This window comes from Heterocephalus glaber, unplaced genomic scaffold (genome assembly GCF_053883595.1).
Source record: "Heterocephalus glaber isolate CG9 unplaced genomic scaffold, H.glaber_assembly_v1.0 deba00001773, whole genome shotgun sequence".
Taxonomy (NCBI): domain Eukaryota; kingdom Metazoa; phylum Chordata; class Mammalia; order Rodentia; family Bathyergidae; genus Heterocephalus; species Heterocephalus glaber.
Genome location: NW_028258463.1, coordinates 12,107,515 through 12,128,276, shown reverse-complemented (window position 1 = coordinate 12,128,276; position 20,762 = coordinate 12,107,515). Strand labels below are relative to the sequence as shown.

Sequence of the window (20,762 nt, the reverse complement as noted above, 5' to 3'; positions counted from 1 at the left end):
GACTCCCACCCTGACGGTCCTCGGCTTCACAGCCCTGGCCATGTCTCCGGTTCCAGGAAACTGGTCTTTACACACCGGACAGAGGCATCTGGGTCAGGGGCTCAGTTTGGACCCACACCCTCTGGGAATGCTGGGGAGCTCTGTGGGGCTGGGATGCTGTAGCTCCTCTTGCCTGCAGATGGCTGCTGGCTGGAGGGGACAGCGCCAACGCCATGGGTGGCTGAGCCGATTGCAGGCAGCCTGACAGATTGGAAAGTTGGGCTGAAACCAACAAGATGAGATGCACCAGAGACTAGTGTTAAATCCCGTGCGCGGGTTCTCAAAAGTTGTTACATAAGAATAGTACTGGGAAATCTGGCTCCCTGGAAATTTCTGTTAAATGGAAAGAAGCCAGGTGTGGTGGCTCATATGTATAAGCCCTGTACTCCAGAGGATGAGGCAGGAGGATCACCACAAGTTCCATGCCAGCCTGGGCTACATAGTGAATTCGAGGCCAGTCTGGGCCAGTGAGACCCTGTCTCAAATATTTAAAAATAAAAGAGGAAAAAAGGCAGAATATGTCATGTACAGGTGCAAATTCCCTATAATGTGTGTTATCATTATGTACATCTAAGATGTACCAATAGCCTAGGATTTAGCTCAGTGGTTTCGCTGCCTGTCTCACAAGCACAAGGTCCAGAATTCGCTCCCTGGTACCAAAAAAACCAAAAAAACAACAAAAGATAAAATGTACCAATAAATGTTTTGCTAAAAAAAAGTAAAAAAGGAGGAAGAAAGAGCGTCTGTTGTTTTGCCCCGCGCCCATTAATGAGGTGTCCATGAGCCAGGCGTCTCCAAGCCATGGGCCTAGCCAAGAGGGTACCGGCAGCCTCTGGGGGATGAGGGCCGGGACGTGTCCACTCCCTCCTGGGCACCACACTGCCACAGAGAAGGGGACAGCGAGGGCCAGGAAGGGACTGCGGTGCCATCTGGTGCGGCTGTGTCGGCGCCTGGTCGCGGGGCGCGGTGACCTGGAAGGCAGAGTCGAGGCCCGGCTCCCACTGAGGGCTTCCAGCCCAAGAGGAAGAGAGACCCGATCTGTCCTCCGCGGAGCCAGAGCCCCGGGAAGGAGGGCGGGCCGCTGCCCGTCCTGGCACAGGAGGGCCGGCCACCGCGCTGGCGCGGAGTCCGGGTTCCCGCAGGGATGGCTCTGCCCGCACCCCACGGAGCACCGAGGCCAGAGGCTGGTGACCCGCGCTGCGGGGTGGGGGGCACGGAGTCCCTGCCCGGAGACGCCGCTGTGGCCTCGGAGCGGCAGCAGGGCCCCTCCCCGACTCCGCCGGAGCCCGGGCTCGGGAAGCAAGAACCGGGCGACCGGGGCGGGCGAGGGCTGGGGTGCGCCGTGGGGCGGGGCGGAGCCACCGAGGGCAGGGGCGGGGCGGGGCGAGGGCGCCGGCCGGGCTGCGGCGCAGGGCTCCGCCTGCAGGGGGCGCAGCGGCGCAGACCAGCGCGGCGGCGGCGGCGGCGGCGGCGGCGGCGGCGGGCGGGAGCCGGCGCGGGCCGGGCCGGTCAGGCCCTGGGCGAGGCGGGCGACCCGCGATGCCGCCGCCCCGCAGCTCCGGTGCCCTGGTGCGGCTGCTGCCCGTGCTGGGCCTGCTGCTGGGCGGCGCCGCGCGGGCCCCCGGACGGTCGCAGGGTGAGTGGTCGCAGCGCGGGCGGCGGCGGCGGGCGCGGGACCCGGACCAGGGCGGCGCGGCCTGGGGACCTGGGGACCTCGGCGGGGTCCGCACTCGGCGTCCGCCGCGGCTGCTGCTCTCCCCGCGGTCCGCGCGGCGCCGCCCCGCGCCATTGTCTCGCGGACCCCCGCCCAGGCCGGCGGCGCGGTGGGGACGGGGACGCGCGGGGGCGCGGGGCGATGCGTCCAGCCCGGCTTGGGGTCGGGGTCCGCCCGCGGCGCCGGGAAACAGCTCGAGGTGGGCGGCACGGGGCAGGTGCCAGGTCCCCCACCCGATCGCCCCTCCCCTCGCGGACCCGGCTGGAGGCCCGGCCAAGTGGGCGTGGGTGGGGGCGGGGCGCGGGCTCCATCCGCACCCCCACACCCCATACCCAGCGGGCAGGAAAGGCCGGAGGCGTCTGCTAGGAAGCGGGGTCGGAGCGAGGGAGGAGGTCGTATTTCTGCCTGGAACGAGGCGGACGCCGTGTGGATCCCGCTCTGGGGGCTGGGTAAGGCTCTCCCTGCCTCAGCCTCCCCTGCGCTGCCAGGCAGGAGGCCCAATGTGGACAGAAGTCCCTCCTTCAAGCCCTGAACCCGGAGGGGCCTCGAAACCAGCTGGACTCAGCCAGCTCAGGGCTGTGCAGGGCTGGGGGGAGCCAGGCTAGGAGCGGGTGGGAGCCTGCAGGCGCTCCCACCTCCTCGACCTACCTCTCCCCTCGCTGGACCCAGGCTTCCCTCGGTGACCCTGGGTCTCCCCGTCACAGCTGTTCTGTCCACCTGCTCGTTCCGGGGCCCGGCCGGTCACCAGGCCTGGAATTCCTCCTCGGGGCTTCGGCCCGCTCCAGGGTCGGGCTGCCTGGAGGGAGAGAGCGGCCCATTCCAACAGCTGGGTGAGATGCCGGGGCCAGGCGTGGCCTGTTCTGCGTGGCAGCCTGAGACACCTGTCGCTGCCAGCACAGGCCCCACATAGAGGCCTCCCAAGCCCTGCTCAGCTGCAGACTCCCCACCCACCCAGGGCCCCAGCCATGATCCCCAGCGCTGGCAGCCAAGTGGGGTGAGGCCTGGGTGGGGAGGCTCAGGCTGAGAGGCAGAGTGCTAGGCAGGGCGTCCAAGGCACGGAGCCCTTGGGAACCCCCGTAGCCCTCACTCCAGGAGCTCAGGATGCCTGCAGGGCCAGTCTGTGCCCTGCACCCCAGGCTCCTGGGGCTGGGCCCCCAGATGCCTCCCCATGCCAGGCCCCAGCTTGGGCCTGATCCCGACGGAGGACAAGGTGTTCCCATGGTTACTGATGGCCACTGACCAACTCTAGACGGAGGGGGAGGGCCTGGGAGACTTGTTTGGACCCTGCCAGTGTATCCCGGAATCCCAGGGTTGTGTAGAGGCCTCTGGGTGAGGCATGGTGAGGAAGGACTGACTGCTCGTCAGTGTCGCGGCCTCAGTTTCCATCCATGTGCACTGCTCAGTCTTGAGCTCTCCCCTCTACGTGCAGGCCCCTGTTCCCCCACACCCTCCTGAGTCAGCCTTCTTTTCCCTGTCCTGCCCTCGGACATGCACCTTCCAGGGTCAGATGGCCGAGTTTATCTCCCAGGGCAGACTCTCAGGTTCAGACCCCAGGCCTCTGTAACTGTAGCCCAGTGACCTGAACTCTGAACCTTGGCTGTGAAGCAGGTGAGAGCACGGATGGTCAGACCTAGTACATCCCTGCCCCTGAGATGCACCTTGACCAAGCCAGTGGTCATAGCCGCTGCCTGGCGGGGAAACACTGAGGTCCGAGGGCTGTGTGTGATAACATGGCGGAGCAGTGCCCCTGCCTCCTGCTCTCCTGCGGGGAGGCTCAGATGAACAGCCCAGGATTGTGGGCGCAGCTGGGGTGGGGCTCAAGTGGAGACTGCAGAGCATGCTTGAGGCTCTGGGTTCAGTTCCCAGCACGGAAAGCAAATGCATAAATAAATGGTGGCTCTTATTACAATATGTCCTCTGGCTGGGTGTGGTGGTGCACACCTATAATCCCTGATACTTCGGAGGCTGAGGCAGGAGGATTGCAAGTTTGAGTCTTACCTGAGGGACTTAGTGAGATCCTGTCTCAAAATTTTGGAAAGGGTTGCGAGTGTGGCTGGCTCAAGGCCCTGGGTTCCGCCTGTCCTAGCGCAACACGTGCTGTGGCATTGACCCCAGAGCACTCCCAGCCAGAAGCCCCTCTGACCTCCGGGCGCGGTCTTGCCCACAGAGATCCTGATCAAGGTGCAGGTGTACGTGAGTGGGGAGCTGATGCCCCTGGCCCGGGCCTCGGTGGATGTGTTTGGGAACCGCACGCTGCTGACTGCTGGCACCACAGACTCTGAAGGCGTGGCTACCCTGCTGCTCAGTTACCGCCTGGGCACCTGGGTGCTGGTCACCGCTGCCCGCCCTGGCTTCCTCACCAACTCGGTGCCCTGGCGGGTGGACAAGCTGCCCTGTGAGTTTGGGGCGGGGCAGCAGTGGACCCTCCATCAGCCCCTTCCCAAAATAGCCCCTGGGGGTGGGGGACTTCCCCGCAGCTGCTGCAGGGCTGGATGTGGTGCCAGGAGCCCCTGGGGCCGCTGTGGGGCACTGGAGCTGACAGGTCCCCACCCGCAGTGTACGCGTCTGTCAGCCTCTACCTGCTCCCAGAGCGGCCTGCCACCCTCATCCTCTATGAGGACCTGGTCCACATCCTGCTCGGCTCCCCGGGTAAGGCCGCCCCTGCGCCCCCCACGGGTCCCCCACCCTCTCTCTTCCCTGGTGCTGTGGCTGGGTGCCCTGGGGCAGTCACTTGCCCTCCGTGCCGCCCTTTGTCTGAGCATCAGGTGCGGAAGGACAGATTCTGCATCATCAGATGGAGGCTGGGGTTAACAGGAGGGGAGGGAAAGCCAGCAGAGGGCTCTAGCTGCTGTCTTCGTCTACTGGGGCCTCCCCAGCCCCTTTTCCCGGTGTCCTCCTCCGGGTGATCTCCAACAGTCAGCTGTGCTTTCGCTGTGTCTGAAAGCCAGGGCTTCAGGGGAGAAAGGACAGACCCAGGCCACCGGGGAATTCACACACAGATCCTGGATGGGACCCAGGCTGGCAGCAAGGGGTGGCTGCCTCAGTGACAAGCTGTCCTCACCTCCACTGCAGCCCTCGGCGGGGGCTTGGAGGAGCGAGAGGTGGAGAGCAAAGCCTGGCAGAGCCTCAGGATGCAGGGCCCAGGGGAAAGAGGGCCTGGGAGTGTCCTGGCCTGTCCCCACCTGGCTGCGGCTAGGAGCCACAGTAGGCTTTGGAGGGGACGAATCCCACTCCAGGTTTAGCTCTTTTTGCCCCGCTTCCAGCCACTCCTGTTCGCCATCTCCACCAATAGCTCCGATCCTGTATTCCAGGCCTCTGACGGCCCATGCAGGACCCTGAAAGCCACAGCAACTCCTTGTCCCAAGCGCACAGCCTCCCCAGCGCACCTGCCGCTGTCAGCCTGGACCCCCACAGCTAGCAGGGATGCGACGTCCAGCCTTGGTGTTTTCGTGCCAGTCTTCGAAGGCCCTTCCCACGGGGGTGGATGGGAGGGGCCCGAGGGCGGCCTGCCCGGGGCCTGGGCACTAGTCCAGCTCTGGAATGGCAGCCTTGGGCAAGTCACTGAAACCCAGCCCTGTCTGTTCTATGCAGAGAGCTGGTTATGTAGGCACCGTGTCCCTGCCGCGTGACTAGGGGCCACGGGGGCGGGGGGGGGCCTGCCGGGAGCGGGCTCACATATTCTAAAGCTTAATAAATGCAACGCCTCACAGCGCTGCACTGGGGTCCTGATCATGTCTCCCGCCCCAGCACACGTGCACACACGTGCGCACATGCACCCTACACCTAGCTAGCAACACGGGAGCCACCTGTGTCTACTTAAACTGAAATAATTTCAATTAAAATTAATTAAATCATTAAAAATTTAGTCCAGCTCCTTAGTCACAGTGGCAGCATTTCCAGTGCTGAACAGCCCCCGTGTCCAGGTACAGAACAGAGCCCGTTCGTCCCTCAAAGCAGCAGCGCTTGCAGGTCCCCACAGAGTGCAGACAGGAAGGGGAGTCGGTGTCGCCCGCCCCGGTGCTGCTGGAGGCCCCGAGCTGCCTCCGCGCAGACCCTCAGGAAGCAGTGTCAGCGGTCGCGCAAGGCCCGTGCCGGGTGCCCTTCCCGGCCACCTTCTCCAGCCGCCCAGTGGCCCCAGGCCCCGCTCGTGGACGCCCGCCCTCTCCCCGCAGGCGCTCGCTCCCAGCCCTGGGTGCAGTTCCAGCGCCGGGCCGCGCGCCTGCCGCCCAGCGCCACCTACAGCCAGCTGTGGGCCTCGCTCACGCCCGCCAGCACCACGCAGGAGCTGCGCGCCTTTCCAGCCTTCCTGGGCACCGAGGGGCCCGTCGCAGGTAGGCGGGGGGGGGGGGGGGCGCCGGTCTCGGGCCACGCTCACCCACGCCTCCCTCGCAGGCAATGGGTCCTGGCTGGAGCTGGCGCCGCTGGCGGCCGTAAGCGTACAGCTGCTGGCTGGCAATGGCTCCGAGGTGCCGCTCGCGGGGCCCGCGCACTTGGCGCTGCCGCTGCCCTCCGAACCGCGCTCCCTGGCCGCAGGGACAGGCGTCCCGGCCTGGAGGTTCGACCCCAAGAGCGGTGAGTGCGGGCTGGGCTGGGCCGGGGCGGAGGGGCTGGCGGCCGAGCCCACACTGACGCCTCCGCCTCGCCAGGACTGTGGGTGCGCAACGGCACCGGCGTGATCCGCAGGGAGGGCCGCCAGCTGTACTGGACCTTTGCCTCCCCGCAGCTGGGCTACTGGGCGGCTGCCGTGGCCTCGCCCGCGGCTGGTGAGCGGGGTCCCGGGGCGGGCGGGGTGGAGGAGGTGCGGCAGGGCCTGACCTTGGCCTGCGCAGGGCTGGTCACCATCACGGCGGGCATCGCGGACTTCGGCGCCTACCACACCGTGTTCCTGCTCACCATCCTGGCCGCGCTGGCGCTGCTGCTGCTCATCCTGCTGTGCCTGCTCATCTACTACTGCCGGTGAGTGCGCCGGGCGCCGCATGGGCACCGCGGCTGGAGTGCACGCTCCACTGCGCGCCCGCCCGAGGTGCTGAGGCCGGGCTCCCCCGCAGGAGGCGCTGCCTGAAGCCCAGGCAGCAGCAGCACCGCAAGCTGCCGCTCCCGGGGCCCGCGGACGGCGCCAGGCGGGACCAGGCCACCTCGATGTCCCAGCTACACCTCATCTGCGCTGGGCCCCTGGAGCCAGCGTCTTCAGGGGACCCCGAGGCCCCGTCGCCCGGGCCCCTGCACTCCGCCTTCTCCAGCGTCCTTGACCTGACTGCCTCCCGCGAGGATTTCTTCCGGGCCAAGACACGCGGGCCCGGGCCCGCCACCGCCGAGCCCCCAGGGGCACGCGGCGGGGATGGGGCTGGGCTTCGGATCACGCGCACCTCTGAGGAGCCAGCGCCACCGGGGGCCGCTGCCTTCGCACGCGAGCCGCCCTCGCCACCGCCCTTTGAGCGCCCCCTGGGCCCCCCGGGCGCGGCCAGTGGCCGGGACCCCGCCTTCCCGCTGCCCGTGGCTGACCCGCCCGGGCGCCCCCCTTCCCTGGGCGCAGCGGGGCCACTGCTGCTGTGTGGCGCGCTCGACGCCCTGCAGGACAGCGTGTACCGCGGCGTGCTGCCGACCCTTGTCATCCCCGCGCGCTATGTGCGCCTGGGCGCCGAGGCTGGGGCCGCCGCCGGGGGCTCAGAGCCCGCTGCGCCCGAGGGTCCCTCGCGCGCCTTCCCCGCGCCCGAGCCTGCGCGTGCCCTGCCCGCCCCCGGCCCCGCGGCGCCGGTGACCATCCCGGTGCTGCTCGACGAGTCGGCCGTGGCGCAGCTCAACGGAGAGCTGCAGGCGCTGACGGAGCAGCAGTTGCGCGAGCTGGGCGTGCGCCCCCCTCCGCGCGCTTGGTTCGTGTCGCTGGACGGGCGCTGCAACGCGCAAGTGCGCCACTCCTACATCGACCTGCAGGGCGGCGCGCGCGCAGACGCCGGCCCCGACCCTGGCGTGGACGCGCATGAGGCGAGATCTGGGCGCCCCCGCCGCCCCACGCGAGATGAGCGCGCTCCCCCGCCGCCTGCGCCCCCACGCCTGGCCCTCAGTGAGGACACGGAGCCCAGCAGCAGTGAGAGCCGCACGGGGCTGTGCTCGCCAGAGGACAACTCGCTGACACCGCTGCTGGACGAGGTGGTGGCACCCGAGGGCCGCGCGGCCACCGTGCCCAGGGGCCGGGGTCGCAGCCGCGGGGACAGTTCCCGCAGCAGCGTGAGCGAGCTGCGGCGCGACTCGCTCACCAGCCCGGAAGACGAGCTGGGCGCTGACGGTGGTGACGACTCAGGCGACAAGAAGAGCCCCTGGCAGCGGCGCGAGGAACGGCCGCTCATGGTCTTCAACGTCAAGTAGTCCGAGGGGCCCCGGGCCGCCGGGCTGGGCGAGGCCGTGGGGGGCCCGGGGTGGGGGGCCGGGCAGCACCAGGGAGGAGGGCTGGGGGCACGCAAGAGGGCGACCCGGAGGTTCCCAGGGAGGGGAGGGGGTGCTGCCCAATACGGGGTCGCCCCTGGGCTGGGAGGTCCCAGGGTGGAATGGCTGGGGTTCGTGGGATGCCAAAGGGCAGCAGCAAATATAAAGCCAGTGAGGGTCACACACGTGTCTTTCTGTGGGGTGGGGACCCTGGCAGGGGGAAGAGAAGACTGAATCCGACATGGGTAGGAAGCGTCCAAACTTTACTGGAGCGCACACACGCACACCTGCAGTGGGGACAGCACCTGGCCACAGGAACGGGTGGGGACGGCGGCTTGTGACGCGGCTTCTGCCACAGCCCCCTCGGACAGGAGGGCCACAAAGTGAGGTCCCCCCTGACGAGGGGACACTCAGGAAGGAGTCAGAGATGGAACCCAGGAAGGCCTGAGCGTGGGCATCCCAAGCGGGCCCCAGGGCCAGCTCCTCACAGCAGCAGTCTCGGAGCAGGGCCCCACGCCGGGCTGTCCCATCGCAGCACTGTCTTCCTGCGGACGCATTTGGTTCCGCGGCCTGCACATCGGAAACCGAAAGGACAGCAGTGGCGCCGGTCCACGCAGCAGAAGCCCTGGGGGGCGGGGAGAGTTGGCCAAGGCAGGACCGGCCCCACGCCTGTGCCCAGGCCAGCGTGATACTGACCTGGCGGAAGGGGCAGCAGGCCCAGCGCCCCTGGCTGTCTCGACAGCAGGTCTGCTCGTCACGGCAGAAGCGGCCGTCCCCGCACGCCACGTCGGTCACCCTGCTGGCGGAGTGCAGGCCCAGGCGGGCAGCCGGGTGGGCAGCGTCCAGCCCCTTCTCGCAGGACCGGGCCTTCACGTTGCAAGTGTAACCCGCCGGGCAGCAGTGCTGGCGGTCCTCACAGCACACGGCCTGGGGGGCGCTGGTGTCAGGCACTGGCCTGTGGCCACTCTGCCAGGGCTCCCGACCCCCACGGGTAGGCAGGCACTCACATGTGGCAGCTGGCAACAGGCCCAGCCCCCGCCCAGGCTGGGGCAGCAGGTCTGGCCCACCGGGCAGCTGGTGTGCTGGTCACAGCCGAGGTCGCCCACGCGGGCCAGGGACAGCGGGTGGGCGGGCGTCTTTTCCATGCCCACCCCCGGCCTGTCCATCTGACACTGCCCCTCGGCTGTGCACAGGTAACCCTGGGGACAGCAGTGCTCATGCTTGGAGCAGCAGACAGCCTCCGGGGTGGGACAGCAGCCCCATCCCCCAGAGGCGACGCGGCAGCAGGTGTTGCCTGGGGGGCAGCTGGTGAACATGCCGCAGGGGACATCGCCACTCTTTGGCGGACTGGGGCCGGCTGGGGTCTTCCACGCCCAGGGCACCTGGAGCACGCCCTGCTCACACGTCCCCTTCTCCATGTGGCACGTGAATCCCTCAGGGCAGCAGTGCACGCGGTCCTCACAGCACACAGCCTTGGAGACAGGGGACAATGGGCCGAGGCCTCCATGGCCGCCCCCACCCGGCCCTGGCCCTGGGTACCTTTGTGAAAGGGCAGCAGCCCCAGGCCCCTGACTGCAGGCGGCAGCATGTGTAGCCGTCCGGGCAGCTCACCTCCTGGTCACACTCCACGTCCCCCACTGCGGGCAGGCAGAGGGCACCCAGGGTGCCCGCCCTTGAGAATGGGCCCAGCGTGTGCCACCCACAGCTGTCCTGAGCCGAGGAGGTGTGGACTGGATGGAGGGGTGCCTGCCCAGAGCCTGGTGCCCTCAGCGCCAGCCCCATGTGCCCAGGACAGCCAGGCAGTCACCGGTACCTGTCCAGGAGGGCAGCATGGGGAGCAGGGCCGTGGCCTTCTCCCGGGACAGGCACTTGCTCTGCTTCAGGTCGCACACAGTGTCCTGGGGGCAGCAGTGCAGGTGGTCGGAGCAGCAGATGGCCTGGGTGGGGGCAGGGACGGGCTTGGGGACAGTGCCAGCACCAGCATGGGTCCCACGTGGCCGAGAGGACACAGCCAGATGGCAGCTCCACCCGCACTCACGCTGGGCATTGGGCAGCAGCCGTACTCCCCACTGGGCAGCTGGCAACAGGTGGTACTGTCGGGACACTGGGACCGCTTGTCGGGGCACACGACTGATCTGGGCAGGGCCGCTGGAACGGGGGTGGAGGACGGGCCGGGCCCTGGCCTGATGCCTACCCCCTCGGCACCTGTCCACTCCATCCTCTGGGCAGGGACCTTCCTGGCCAGGGGCTGGGTGCCGTGGGCATGATGCCGCAGGTGTGCACCAGGTCACGGGAGGCCCCATGGGCACAGCAGTGTACCCTGTCCTCACGGCAGGATGCCTGGGAGGAGCTGCTCTTAAGCCCCTCTGCCCTCATCCCGCTCTCACCCGGCGTCCCCAGCCACCCATACCTCAGGCAAGGGGCAGCACCCCCAGGAGCCGTCGGGCATGCGGCAGCATGTACAGGATTCGGGGCACTGGAACTCGCCACCTGGGCACTGGACAGCACCCAGCAGGTGGTCCCCTGCGCACAGGAGGCCAAGGATGCCACCAACGTGCTCCGTCACTCAGGGAGCTGGGGCACCAGGGCCCATGGCCCAGCCACGGGGGATCCCCAGGACCCCCACACACACTCCCTACCAGTCGGGGCCTGACTAACGATGCCAGAGGGCATCCACCAAAAGCAGGCACGGGGTCAGCCCCGCTCAGCCTCTCCCACCCAGCGCCTAAGCCCTGCGTCCCCTCCACCCTGCCTGTCCCCCGTGTCACACCCATGGACAGGGGCTCAAGTAGAGGAACCTAGGGACCCAGCAGCTGGGCAGCAGGGGTGCCAGGCCCATCCCCTCCCCACCTGCCTCCTCAGCCACCTGGCCACACCTGGTCTTCGGATGCAGGTCCATCCATCGGCGCTGCAGGAGAAGCCTCGGGGACAGCAGTGGCGGCCATCCCCACACACCTCAGCCTGGGGGACACAGAAGCCTGCATGGGTGAGGACCCCCATGGGGCAAGGGGTGCAGGCTGCTCGAGGGCAGATGGAAACCTCACCTGTGAGAATGGGCAGCAACTGGAAGTCCCCAAGGCGTTGAAGACACAAGAGTGCCCGGTGGAGCAGTGCTCGGAGCTCTGGCAGGGGCTGCCCAGGTGCCCACTCAGGGTTGTGGGCCACGTGTCCTGGCAGAGAAGGAGATCATCCAATGGCCCAGCTGCCTCCCGGGCCACCCCGACGCCAAGCTCCCCGGGCTCCAGGGACTCACCACTTCTGGGTCACAGCAGCTGTAGCCAGCTCCTCCTGGACCTGGGCAGCAGGCCACTGGGCAGACCCGACCATCTGGGCACCGTGTTCCAGCCACCAGCCCCGCCACCAAGGTGGCCCAGCCCACCAGGGTCCACATGGTCTGTCTGTAATGGTAAGGGTGTGGCCCGGAGCGGAGGCACCGGGCCAGGTCCACAGCTCTGTATCCAGGCAGCAGAAAGTTGCGCTGCACAGACACGCACTGCAGCCAGGAGAACACAGGTGGGTTTGTGCCCCGCCCCGTCCCGCCCCGCCCCACCCGGCGTCTCCCGGGCTCCAGAGTGCAGCTTGTGGCTCTGACGTGTGGGCACAGGAGGCCTTAGCAGCCTCAGGTGGGGACAGGTCGGGGTTCAAGCAGGGAGGCCTCCCAGGAAAAGGGCTGCTGCTGCCCCGGCCACATCCTGGCCTGCTCTAGACTCAGCTGACCTCAAAGGCCTGAGGAAAGGGACCCATCACGCAGTTCCTCAGGAAGCCAAGGGACTGGCAAAGCCGTTAGGAAAGAAGTGCCATGTCCAGGGGGACCAGGGCTGCCTTCCAGGGCCAGTCACTGCTGCCCACAACCATCTCCTCCGGTTTCTGAGCCCACTGTATCCTGAGCCCCACACCACCAGAGCCAGCCTGGAAACGAAACTCAGCCCATGTGGAAGGGCCTGTGCGTGCAGGGCGGCTCTGAGTCAGGAGGAACCAGGCTCTCACTTCCCCCTGGCGACTCCTGCTCAGCGGCCCCACAAGCTCCCCAGGAGAGAAGTTGCCCTGCCCTGGGGAGCAGTGGCAAAATGCCTGAGCTGGAGGGTGGGCAGTTACAAGGAATCTTACTGTATTTCAAAGAAGCAACTGAACACCCAGACATTAACGCGTGCAGGTCACACACCAAGTCCTACAGTAAACCTGGGTCCTGCCAGGAAAGGCCGGGTGACGGGCAGAAGAGGGAGGACCAAGCGACGGGAGAGGGCCCGACAGAGAAAGGGAGAGAGACTGCCTGGAATCGCCCTTGGGTCCAGACCTCGAACCGCCTCAACCGATGGCAACGCTCTCTGCACCTGCTGCTGGCCTGCCCGTGCCTCGGTTTCCCAGGCGGCGAGGTGACCGACAGTCCTCTCCTTCTCCCCTCCCCAAGAGCCCCTTTCCTAACCCGGAGAACGACCCAGGCCCTTTCGCCCCGCGGCCTCGAGCGAAGTTCTGCAACCCCGGGGCCCAGTCCCCCGGGCAGGCTGTCCCCAGGCTTCGGCACCCGGGCCCAGTCCGCGTTGCCTTCCAGGTCCCCGAGGTTGGGGCGCGAGCCCCGGGGGCAGGAGGAGGCCCAGGCAGCCGCCCCGGCTCCCGCCTTCCGCAGGTGGCACCCCAAAGGCCAAAGGGAAAGCGGTTTCTCCAAAGGCGGGCGACCAGCGGCAAAGGCGGGGCCGGCTGGTCCTCGAAGGGTCCGGCTCGGAGCTGGGAACCCCGCCACCAGGAGGATAGCGGCGCCTCGGGCGGCGGGGCGACCCGTGAGAAGCCTGCGCTCCCGGCACGGGGGGCCCGCTTCGTCCCGCCCCCGTCTCTGTCACCGTCGCCGTCCCCGCCAGGCTCCTACCTGCGTACAGATCCGCACTCTCCGCGGCCGCCCCGCGCCCCTTCTGGCTAAAATCCGCCGTGAGAGCCCGCCCACCTCGTTCTCATTGGCCAAAGTCTCGCGCCGCTGTGAGCCTATTGGTTTCTCGTCGAAGAGAAGGCGGGGCCAGGCTGCACTCCCGGCCCGGTTGAAAGCGTCACGTGATCGGCGAGTCATGTGCCCGCACCCGCCCTCCCTTTGGCGTCTGCGGGTGCTTGGAGTTTTCGGGAGCCGGGGCGAGTAGGAGCCACCGGGTGGCCGGGGCGGGGGCGGGGGCAGGGACGCCCGCTTCCACTCAACCAGCTCGGATTACACCCCCGCCGCCGGGAGGGGAAGGAAGTTGCTGGGCGGAAGGTGAACAACCCAGGCCGCTTCCTCAAGGCCCAGGTGGGGACCAGGCTCAGGCCAAGTCCACGTTCAGGGGCCAAGTCGCGTGCCGGGCGCTGGAGGCAGGTGAAGGGAAGAGATAGGAGATCGGCTTCAGGTGTGGAAGAAGAGGTTTAAATCCCACCTCGCAGGGTGCTGCATGCCTATCCCAGCCCTCTGAGAGGCTGAGGCAGGAGGATCAAAAGGTTTAGCGAGACCCTGGCTCAAAATTGAAAAAGGGCTGAATGTAGCTTAGTGGGAAGGCCCTGGGTTCAGTCCCCGCGGCAGAGACAGGAACAGATTGAAACTGAAATTCGTTTTGGGAGATTCGGTGGAACTATCTGGGAGATTCTGAGGGCAGGTGAGTGGGGTTTGGAGACTTGGCTAGCGAGTTAGAGGTGCTGGAAGAGTCCAGGAAACCAGAAGTACCGGGGTGTGTACATGGAAGGGCAGCCTGGGAAGGGGATGAGGGCCACATTCAAGGCCAGGGGTAAAGGGCTGCTGGGTGGGAGCACGCTGTTGAGTGGAAGTGGCCTTCAGCTCCAGGTGGAGGTGGAGGATACACCGGGAGGGAGGAGAGGCCCAGGACACCCGTGCTGGGGCCTGGAGGAAAGCAGCGCTTGCTTCTGCAGGAAGGCGGAGAGCCCTGCTGGTGGAGCAGAGAGCTGAAGCTGAGGACCAGGCTGGGGCAGGACGAATAGCCAAACTGAGGTTCGGGCGTCTGGGTTGGGGGAGTGCAGAGGTGTGGAACTGTTTGGCAGGCTTCTTAGCCGGCAGCCACTGAGGGCCGGAAAGTGGGGGCTACTCCTGCATCCTGGTGAGGTTTGTGCAGATCCCAGTCCTGTGGGGCCCAAGACGGAGGAGAGTCGCTTATGGTTTCAGTGATACACACACACTCACAATCTTCATGAAGTGGTAGACAAATCAGTAAATGGGTGTATTGGTCACAACCAAATAGAACAACAACAACAAAAAAATGGAAAAAAAAAAAAACCTAATGTGACCAAAACACTGTAACTCTAATCTTCAAAGTAGTGACTCCCACCCAAGGGTGATTCTGCCCACCGAGGGCAGTGGCAGGGCCCAGAGCCAATCAGCCTGTCACCCCTGGGAGGGAGGTGATGTTGAATACCCTCGAATGCACAAACATCATCCCGCCCCGTGTGCCCCCGCCACTGAGGTCAAGAAACCCTACTCTCCGGGGCCCAGGATCCTGAAGCTTTCCTCACTCAGCCTCCCTTCTCTTAGTTCATACACTCAGGGGAGTGGGGGTTACAGGGGATTGAACCCAGGGCCTCACTCATGCTAGGCAAGTGCTCTCCCACTCAGCTCCAGCCACAGCGCTTTTAAAAAATTTTATTTGAGAGATCTTACTGAGTTGCCCAGGCTGATCTCAAACTTGCAATCCTCCTGTCTCAGCCTCCTAAGTAGCTGGGATTCAGGCGTATGCCTCTATCCAGCTTATTTTATACACATTTAATAAGCTTCATTGTCTGATTTCCCTCTGACAGATTATAGAAAGATCAGAGAGCTGGGAGTGTAGCTCAGTGGTAAAGCACTTGCCTAGCACCAGGGTATGTGCATGGAAGTTTCTAGAAATTGTCACTTTGAGTTTAGCAAAGGTTAAAAGCATTCAATAGGAAAAATTGCAAAAAGCAGATTGAATACCTTAGAGGTCCTGGGCTGGGGATATAGCTCTGTGGCCCAGTGCCTGCCTGGCAAGCTCCAGCCCCTGAGTTTGATTCCCCATGCAAAAAAAAACCACCTTAGCGACCCCACATATGGGGGACATGGGTTATAGGGGTGAACCATCCTGTCTGCAGTCATCTCTCTTTTTGTTGTTTTTTTCCTGTTGTTTTATTGGCACTGGGGATGGAACTCAGGACCTGTGTTTGCCAGCAGGTGCACTGCCACGGAGCTACATCCCCAGCCCTTGCTGTTCTTTCTTTCTTTTTTTTTTTTTTGGTACTGGGGATCGAACTCGTGTCCTTCCTCTTTCGAGGCAGGCGACAGAACCACTGAGCTAAATCCCCGGCCCCTTGCTGTTGTTTCTTGAGACAGGGTCCGCTACAGAGCCCAGGCTGGCCTCGACCTCCCAGTGGCCCTCCTGCCTATTTGCCCCTCCCTGTGGCCTAAAGGATCTCTGCATGACCTCCCCAGGTCAGCCTGGCACTGAGTCCCAGACTTGCTACGGGACGGGAATCGCCGTCGGAAGACCCCTGACGTGTTCTCTCCTGTCCTGAGTCCATGGCAGCGCCCCAGCCTGCAGCTCCCAGTGCCCGGCCAGCCCCTTCCGACCCCGCTGGCTGTGTCAGGCAGGTGCAGTCACTGTAGGTGCGCGTGGGCCACCTGTGGCCTTCCAGAGCTTTCTCTCCTCCTCCTCCCCACCTCCTTTCTTATCCTGCTTAGTTTTTGGGTTTTTTTTTTTCAGTACCAGAGATCGAACTCAGGACCTTGAGGAGCAGGCATCAGAACCACTGAGCTAAGTCCCCACCCTTGTCCTGCTTAGTTTTAAACACATAATTGGACATCTCTCAGACGGCTGTCCTGGCTGGGTGAGGGTCTTCCCGTACTCTCTGTCCCTGCATGTCTGGAGTGGGTTTGGGTTTCCCTGAGTTAGAAGAGGGCGCCCGCCCAGCTCTCCCTGCCCTTCTGTGTTTGGTCTGTAACAAGTGCTGTGGCTCAGTACGTGCGATCCTGCTGGCTTCTTTAATAATGAATGCTTGAATGGGCTCTGCAGCATTCCTTTCCAGACGCTCCCTGTGCCTACACAGACCCAGGGCCCTGTGTCCTTCTTCAAGGGGAGGGGGAAGGAAGGAAAGAGAGAGGGAAAGAAAGATGGAGCCATAACATGGGGTGGGGATGTAGCTCAGTGGTGCAGCGCATGCTGTATCCAAGGCTCTAGGTTTGATCCCCAGCACTATAAAAAATAAAATAAGAATTTACAAGTATTTCCTGGCCCATCGGGGTATGGTGACGCTGGCCTATAATCAAGTACCTTGGGAGGCAGAGGCAGGGAGATCGAAAATTCAAGCCCACCCTCGGCAATTTAGTGACTTATAGTGAGATCCTGTCCCCAAAACAAAAACAGACCAGGCATAATAGTCCGGGCCTGTAATCTCAGCATTTGAAGCTGAGGCAGGAGGATTGCAAGTTCAAGCCCTGGCTGGGCAATTTGCTGAGATCCTGTCTCAGTATAAAAAAATATAAGGGGCTGGTGATGAGGCTTAGCATGATGGCCCTGGGTTTAGTCCCTTGGACCTAAAAAGATAATTGTTTTTGTTTTTTGAGACAAGGTGTGGCTGTGTAGTATAGGGTGGTCTTGAACTCTTGGCGCTGCTCCTGCCTCAGCCTCCTGAGTGCTGGGACAACAGGGGTGCACTCCCATGCTCAGCAATAGATAACAAGTTAGAAACTGCTGGCCGTTTCCACTCCTGCTGCCATGGGTGTCACCCATGCCTTCCTCACTTGGCTTCCCAGGCAGAGATGGCCCAGTTAAATCTGAATTCCCAGGTGGAAGGCCGATTGTTTTTAGCCTCAGCACATCGCATGTCCACACTGAATAACATGTTTAGGTGTAGTTTTTCAGACGGGGAACTGGCAGAGCCGCCCCGTATGTGTGAAACGCAGACTCCTCGGGCTGCAGAGCCTGAGCCCCCACCTCTGAGTCACCGCTGAGCCACGGTGGCTGGGCCAGGCCAGTCTCTGCCCTCACAGGCGCCTGACTTAGGGCTCCAGGGCAGTGAGGGCAGAGTGAGTCACAACGTCGAGCCCAAGAGGTGGCCATCACGTGAGGGTCACACCCCTCCTGGTCACCTGGGGGTGCTCAGCGCCTCTCACAGGAGAGGAAACAGGCTCAGTGTGGCCGCAGGGTGGGGAGGTGCAGTGCCCGGGTAACCCCACCCCTCCCTCTGGTGCCGGGTCAAACCCAGGCCCCACTCCCCATCTGCCAGCGTCTGCCCCCACTTGCCTTTTTTTCAGTTCTGGGATTTGAACCCAGGGCCTTTCCATCAAGCTTGTTTCCTTCCTAGACCTTTTTAATTTTTTTTTTTGTACCGGCAATCGAACTCAGGTCCTTGTGCTTTCAGGGCAGGCGGTGGAACCACTGAGCTAAATCCCCAGTCCCTTAAATTTTTATTTTTTAAATTTTGAAACAGGGTCCTCACCACGTTGCCCAGACTGGGCTCCAACCTGCAGGGCTCCCGCCGCAGCCTCCTAGAGGGCTGGGACCACAGACCTGCGTCCCCACGCCTGACTTCTGGAAATCTGTAATAATTTTTGAGCAAAGCAACCCGAGTTTTCATTTCCTCTGGACCCTGCAGAAGCCTTGGGGCCCAGGTCCCTCCCAGCCTCTGTCCCTCACACTAAGGTGTGACGCCTGGCTGGGCGTCAGGTGCACACTTGTCACCCCAGCACTCAGAAGGCTGAGGCAGGAGGATCACCAAAAGTTCAAGGCAGCCAGCCTGGGCTACATAGGGACCCTATCCCAAAAAACAATGAAAGCATCAAATGTGATCCCATGGGGTGGGGGAAACCCCAACCAAAGACCAGGGGCTCAGATACCCTGATCCATGTGCTCTTGAGCTGCTCTGGGATCCACTCATGGCTCACATCTCAACCCCATGGCCCCGCTGGGCAGGGCCCATGTGGTGGCCCGGCTGGTGTCACGCGTCCGCGTGGCTGAGGGGTGCCGGTCCCCAGCCTGCCTCTCCATGCATGCAGGGACTCTAGCAGGGTACAGCTGGCTGCCAGGGCCACACTCAGAGTTGAGAGCCGGACAGAGCGAGAACCAGGACTCTGGTTGCTTATTTCTGGCAGTTCTGGGGATTGAACCCAGGGCCTTCACACTAAGCCACATCGCCAGCCTTTTTAAAATTCTGAAATCTTGAAACGACACAGGGTCTCTCTACATTTCTGTGTCACCCAGGCTGGGCTCCACCTCACGACCCTCCTGCCTCAGCCTCCCAGAGTGCACTGCCATCCCAGGCCGGGACTGAGGTTTGCTCTTCATGTTCGTTTTATTTATAGGACTCTTAGTGAGGACAGGCAGTTCGGATCCTGAGACGGGGAGCAGGCGCGGCGCGGCCACTCTCCCACCGGAGCCCTGGTCCAGACTCGGACCGCTAGGCCACCCTGTGCCCATGGACAGCACCAGCCTCGCACAGCACAAGTGTGTCAGGCTCCTGGCACACCTGTCACCCCCTCCCCGGTTCTCAAGTCCTGTGTGCCTGGCCGTGGGCCCAGGTCACCGTCCCTGAGCTCTGGTGACAGCTGCGCCTGACACCAGCTGACCAAGTCCCGGTCTACCGTCCCCACCAGGGCCTGGATTCCTAGTCTCCTCTGGCAGGGCTGGCCCTGTGCCCCAGGTGGCTGAGGTCCTGAGGCCACACCTCCCACGGCATCTCGGGCGCAGGTCTTTGTCCGGGCACAGGCGGGGGGCGGGTGCCCGTTTTCGGGACGGCATAGGCTCTGTGGTCACCTGGCTGGCCAGGGCCGCGCGCCAAAACCACTCAGCCGAAGCCTCTCCCCGCGCCTGGGCGGAGCAGGGCCGGAGGCCTGGGCGTGGCCAGGTCACAAGCTACCTCCCCCCACCCCACCCGCGACTCCCAGCTTCCACCGGAAGGAAGTAGGGGCGAGGCTGGAGCACACCCTTCCCACTTTGCTGATGAAGACAGGCCCAGCTGGGAACCAGCCCTCCCCATTGTTTTGGTTTTGAGACTGGGCTTCACTACGTAGGTAGTGCAGGCTGGCCTCAAACACGTGATCCTCCTGCCTCAGCCTCCTGAATGATGGGTCACAGGCATGCGCCACCAGGCCTGGCTTCTCTTTGAATCTTCATCGTGGGCACAATCGTTACTCCCGTGGTCTGGCCATGCTGGGCGGTGATGTGGGACACATGAGGCTTGGCAGCCTGGTGGCCCTCCTTTCCAAGGCCCTTTAAAACTCCAGGTCTGTAATACCACTACTTGGAGGCTGAGGCAAGCAGATCCAAGTCCCAGCCCAGCTTGGGCAAATTAGTGACTTAGCCAGACCCTGTCAAAAAATACAAAATGAAAAATGTAAAGGGGCTGGGGATGCAGCTCAGTGCAAAGTCCCTGGGTCCAACCTCAGTCCCACAATGAAAAGGAGGCGGCTGAGCGGGCCTGCAGGTCTGAGTCACAGCACGTCTCTCCTCCCTGCGGCTGTCCGGGAAAGGGAAGGCGGGCGAGTGTCCAGACTTCTGCTGTGTGTCCTTGCTGTTGACCTCCCGCCGTGTTAGGGCGTCCTACCCTGGGGACACTCAGCGCCCGAATGCCCTGACTCAGCGTCAAGCGCCAGAGGCCCCGATGTTGCGAGGCCCGCTAGGGGGCGCTGCGCGCCTGCGTCAGCCCGCGCGGTTCTGGCGGACCTGGGGCCTTCGGACCCACTGTCCCCGGACGCGGCACGCAGCCCTCCCTGGACGCGGGGACCGGATCCCAGGGTGGCCTGGCCGGTCAGGGTTGGGCACTGAGAACCAGGAATCACGCGTGGCCAAGGCCGCCTGACACAGAGGTCACATGGCGACATCCCCAGCTGGGCCAGTCCGGACTGTAGTATTTCTGGTTCTTATTTTATTTATTTAGGTACAGAGGGCCAGGGGTTTAGCTCAGTGGTTTCGCCGCCTACTGCGCAAGCGCAAGGACCCGAGTTCGATCCCTGGTACCAAATAAATAAATAAATAAATAAATAAATAAAAAACCATGATATTTAGGTACCAACGATCGAACTCCGGAGCTTGCGCTTGCGAGGGAGACGGAGGCACCACTGAGCTGAATCCCTGGCCCTATTTATTTTTGAGGCAGGGTGTTGCTCTGCAGCCCAGGCTGGCCTTGAACTCACTATGTCGCCCAGGCTGGCTTCCAAGTCCCAGCAGTCTTCCTGCCTCAGCAGCCTCCGGAGTGCTGGGGTGCCAGGTGTGTGCCACCACTCCCGGATCCAAGATCAGGCTTTGGCCAGGCATGGTGATGCACATCTAAAATCCCAGGACTCAGGAGGCAGGAGGATCGCTGCAAGTTCAACGCCTGAGTGGGCTACACAGTGAGCCAAGCCCAGCCTGAACTACATAGCGAGACCTTGTCTCAAACAACAAAACCAAAAGCAATAAAACAAAGATCAGGCTTTGGTGGGCGCAGTGGTGCACACCTGTGATCCCAGCAACGGGGAGGCTGAGGCAGGAAAATTGCAAGTTCAAGGCCAGCATCAGATACACAGCAAGGCCTTGTCTCAAAAACAAAACCAAAGAGGGCCAGGGATTTAGCTCAGTGGTTCCGCCGCCTGCCCTGCAAGCACAAGGACCCGAGTTCGATCCCCGGTACCCAAAAAAAC

At 63.7% G+C, this 20,762-nt stretch overlaps 2 protein-coding genes across 2 annotated transcripts; one reads left to right on the top strand and one right to left on the bottom strand.

Moving 5' to 3' along the window:
- Positions 1-1,512: 1,512 nt before the first annotated feature.
- Fam171a2 (family with sequence similarity 171 member A2) lies at positions 1,513-8,354 on the top strand. The gene is made up of 8 exons (XM_013077600.3): positions 1,513-1,675; positions 3,921-4,148; positions 4,310-4,402; positions 5,926-6,084; positions 6,146-6,325; positions 6,400-6,516; positions 6,583-6,709; positions 6,802-8,354. The coding sequence occupies exons 1-8, from the start codon at positions 1,579-1,581 to the stop codon at positions 8,114-8,116; spliced, it is 2,316 nt and encodes a 771-aa protein (XP_012933054.1). The 5' UTR covers positions 1,513-1,578; the 3' UTR covers positions 8,117-8,354.
- A 67-nt stretch (positions 8,355-8,421) lies between these two features.
- Positions 8,422-13,128, bottom strand: Grn (granulin precursor). Its single transcript, XM_021240276.2, is given in 12 exon segments — positions 8,422-8,798; positions 8,870-9,100; positions 9,181-9,645; positions 9,713-9,810; positions 9,987-10,110; positions 10,212-10,432; positions 10,435-10,513; positions 10,584-10,696; positions 11,050-11,134; positions 11,218-11,343; positions 11,427-11,571; positions 13,035-13,128. Coding segments are annotated over 11 exon segments (1,821 nt in total). The 5' UTR covers positions 11,565-11,571; positions 13,035-13,128; the 3' UTR covers positions 8,422-8,657.
- Between the last annotated feature and the right edge of the window lie 7,634 nt (positions 13,129-20,762).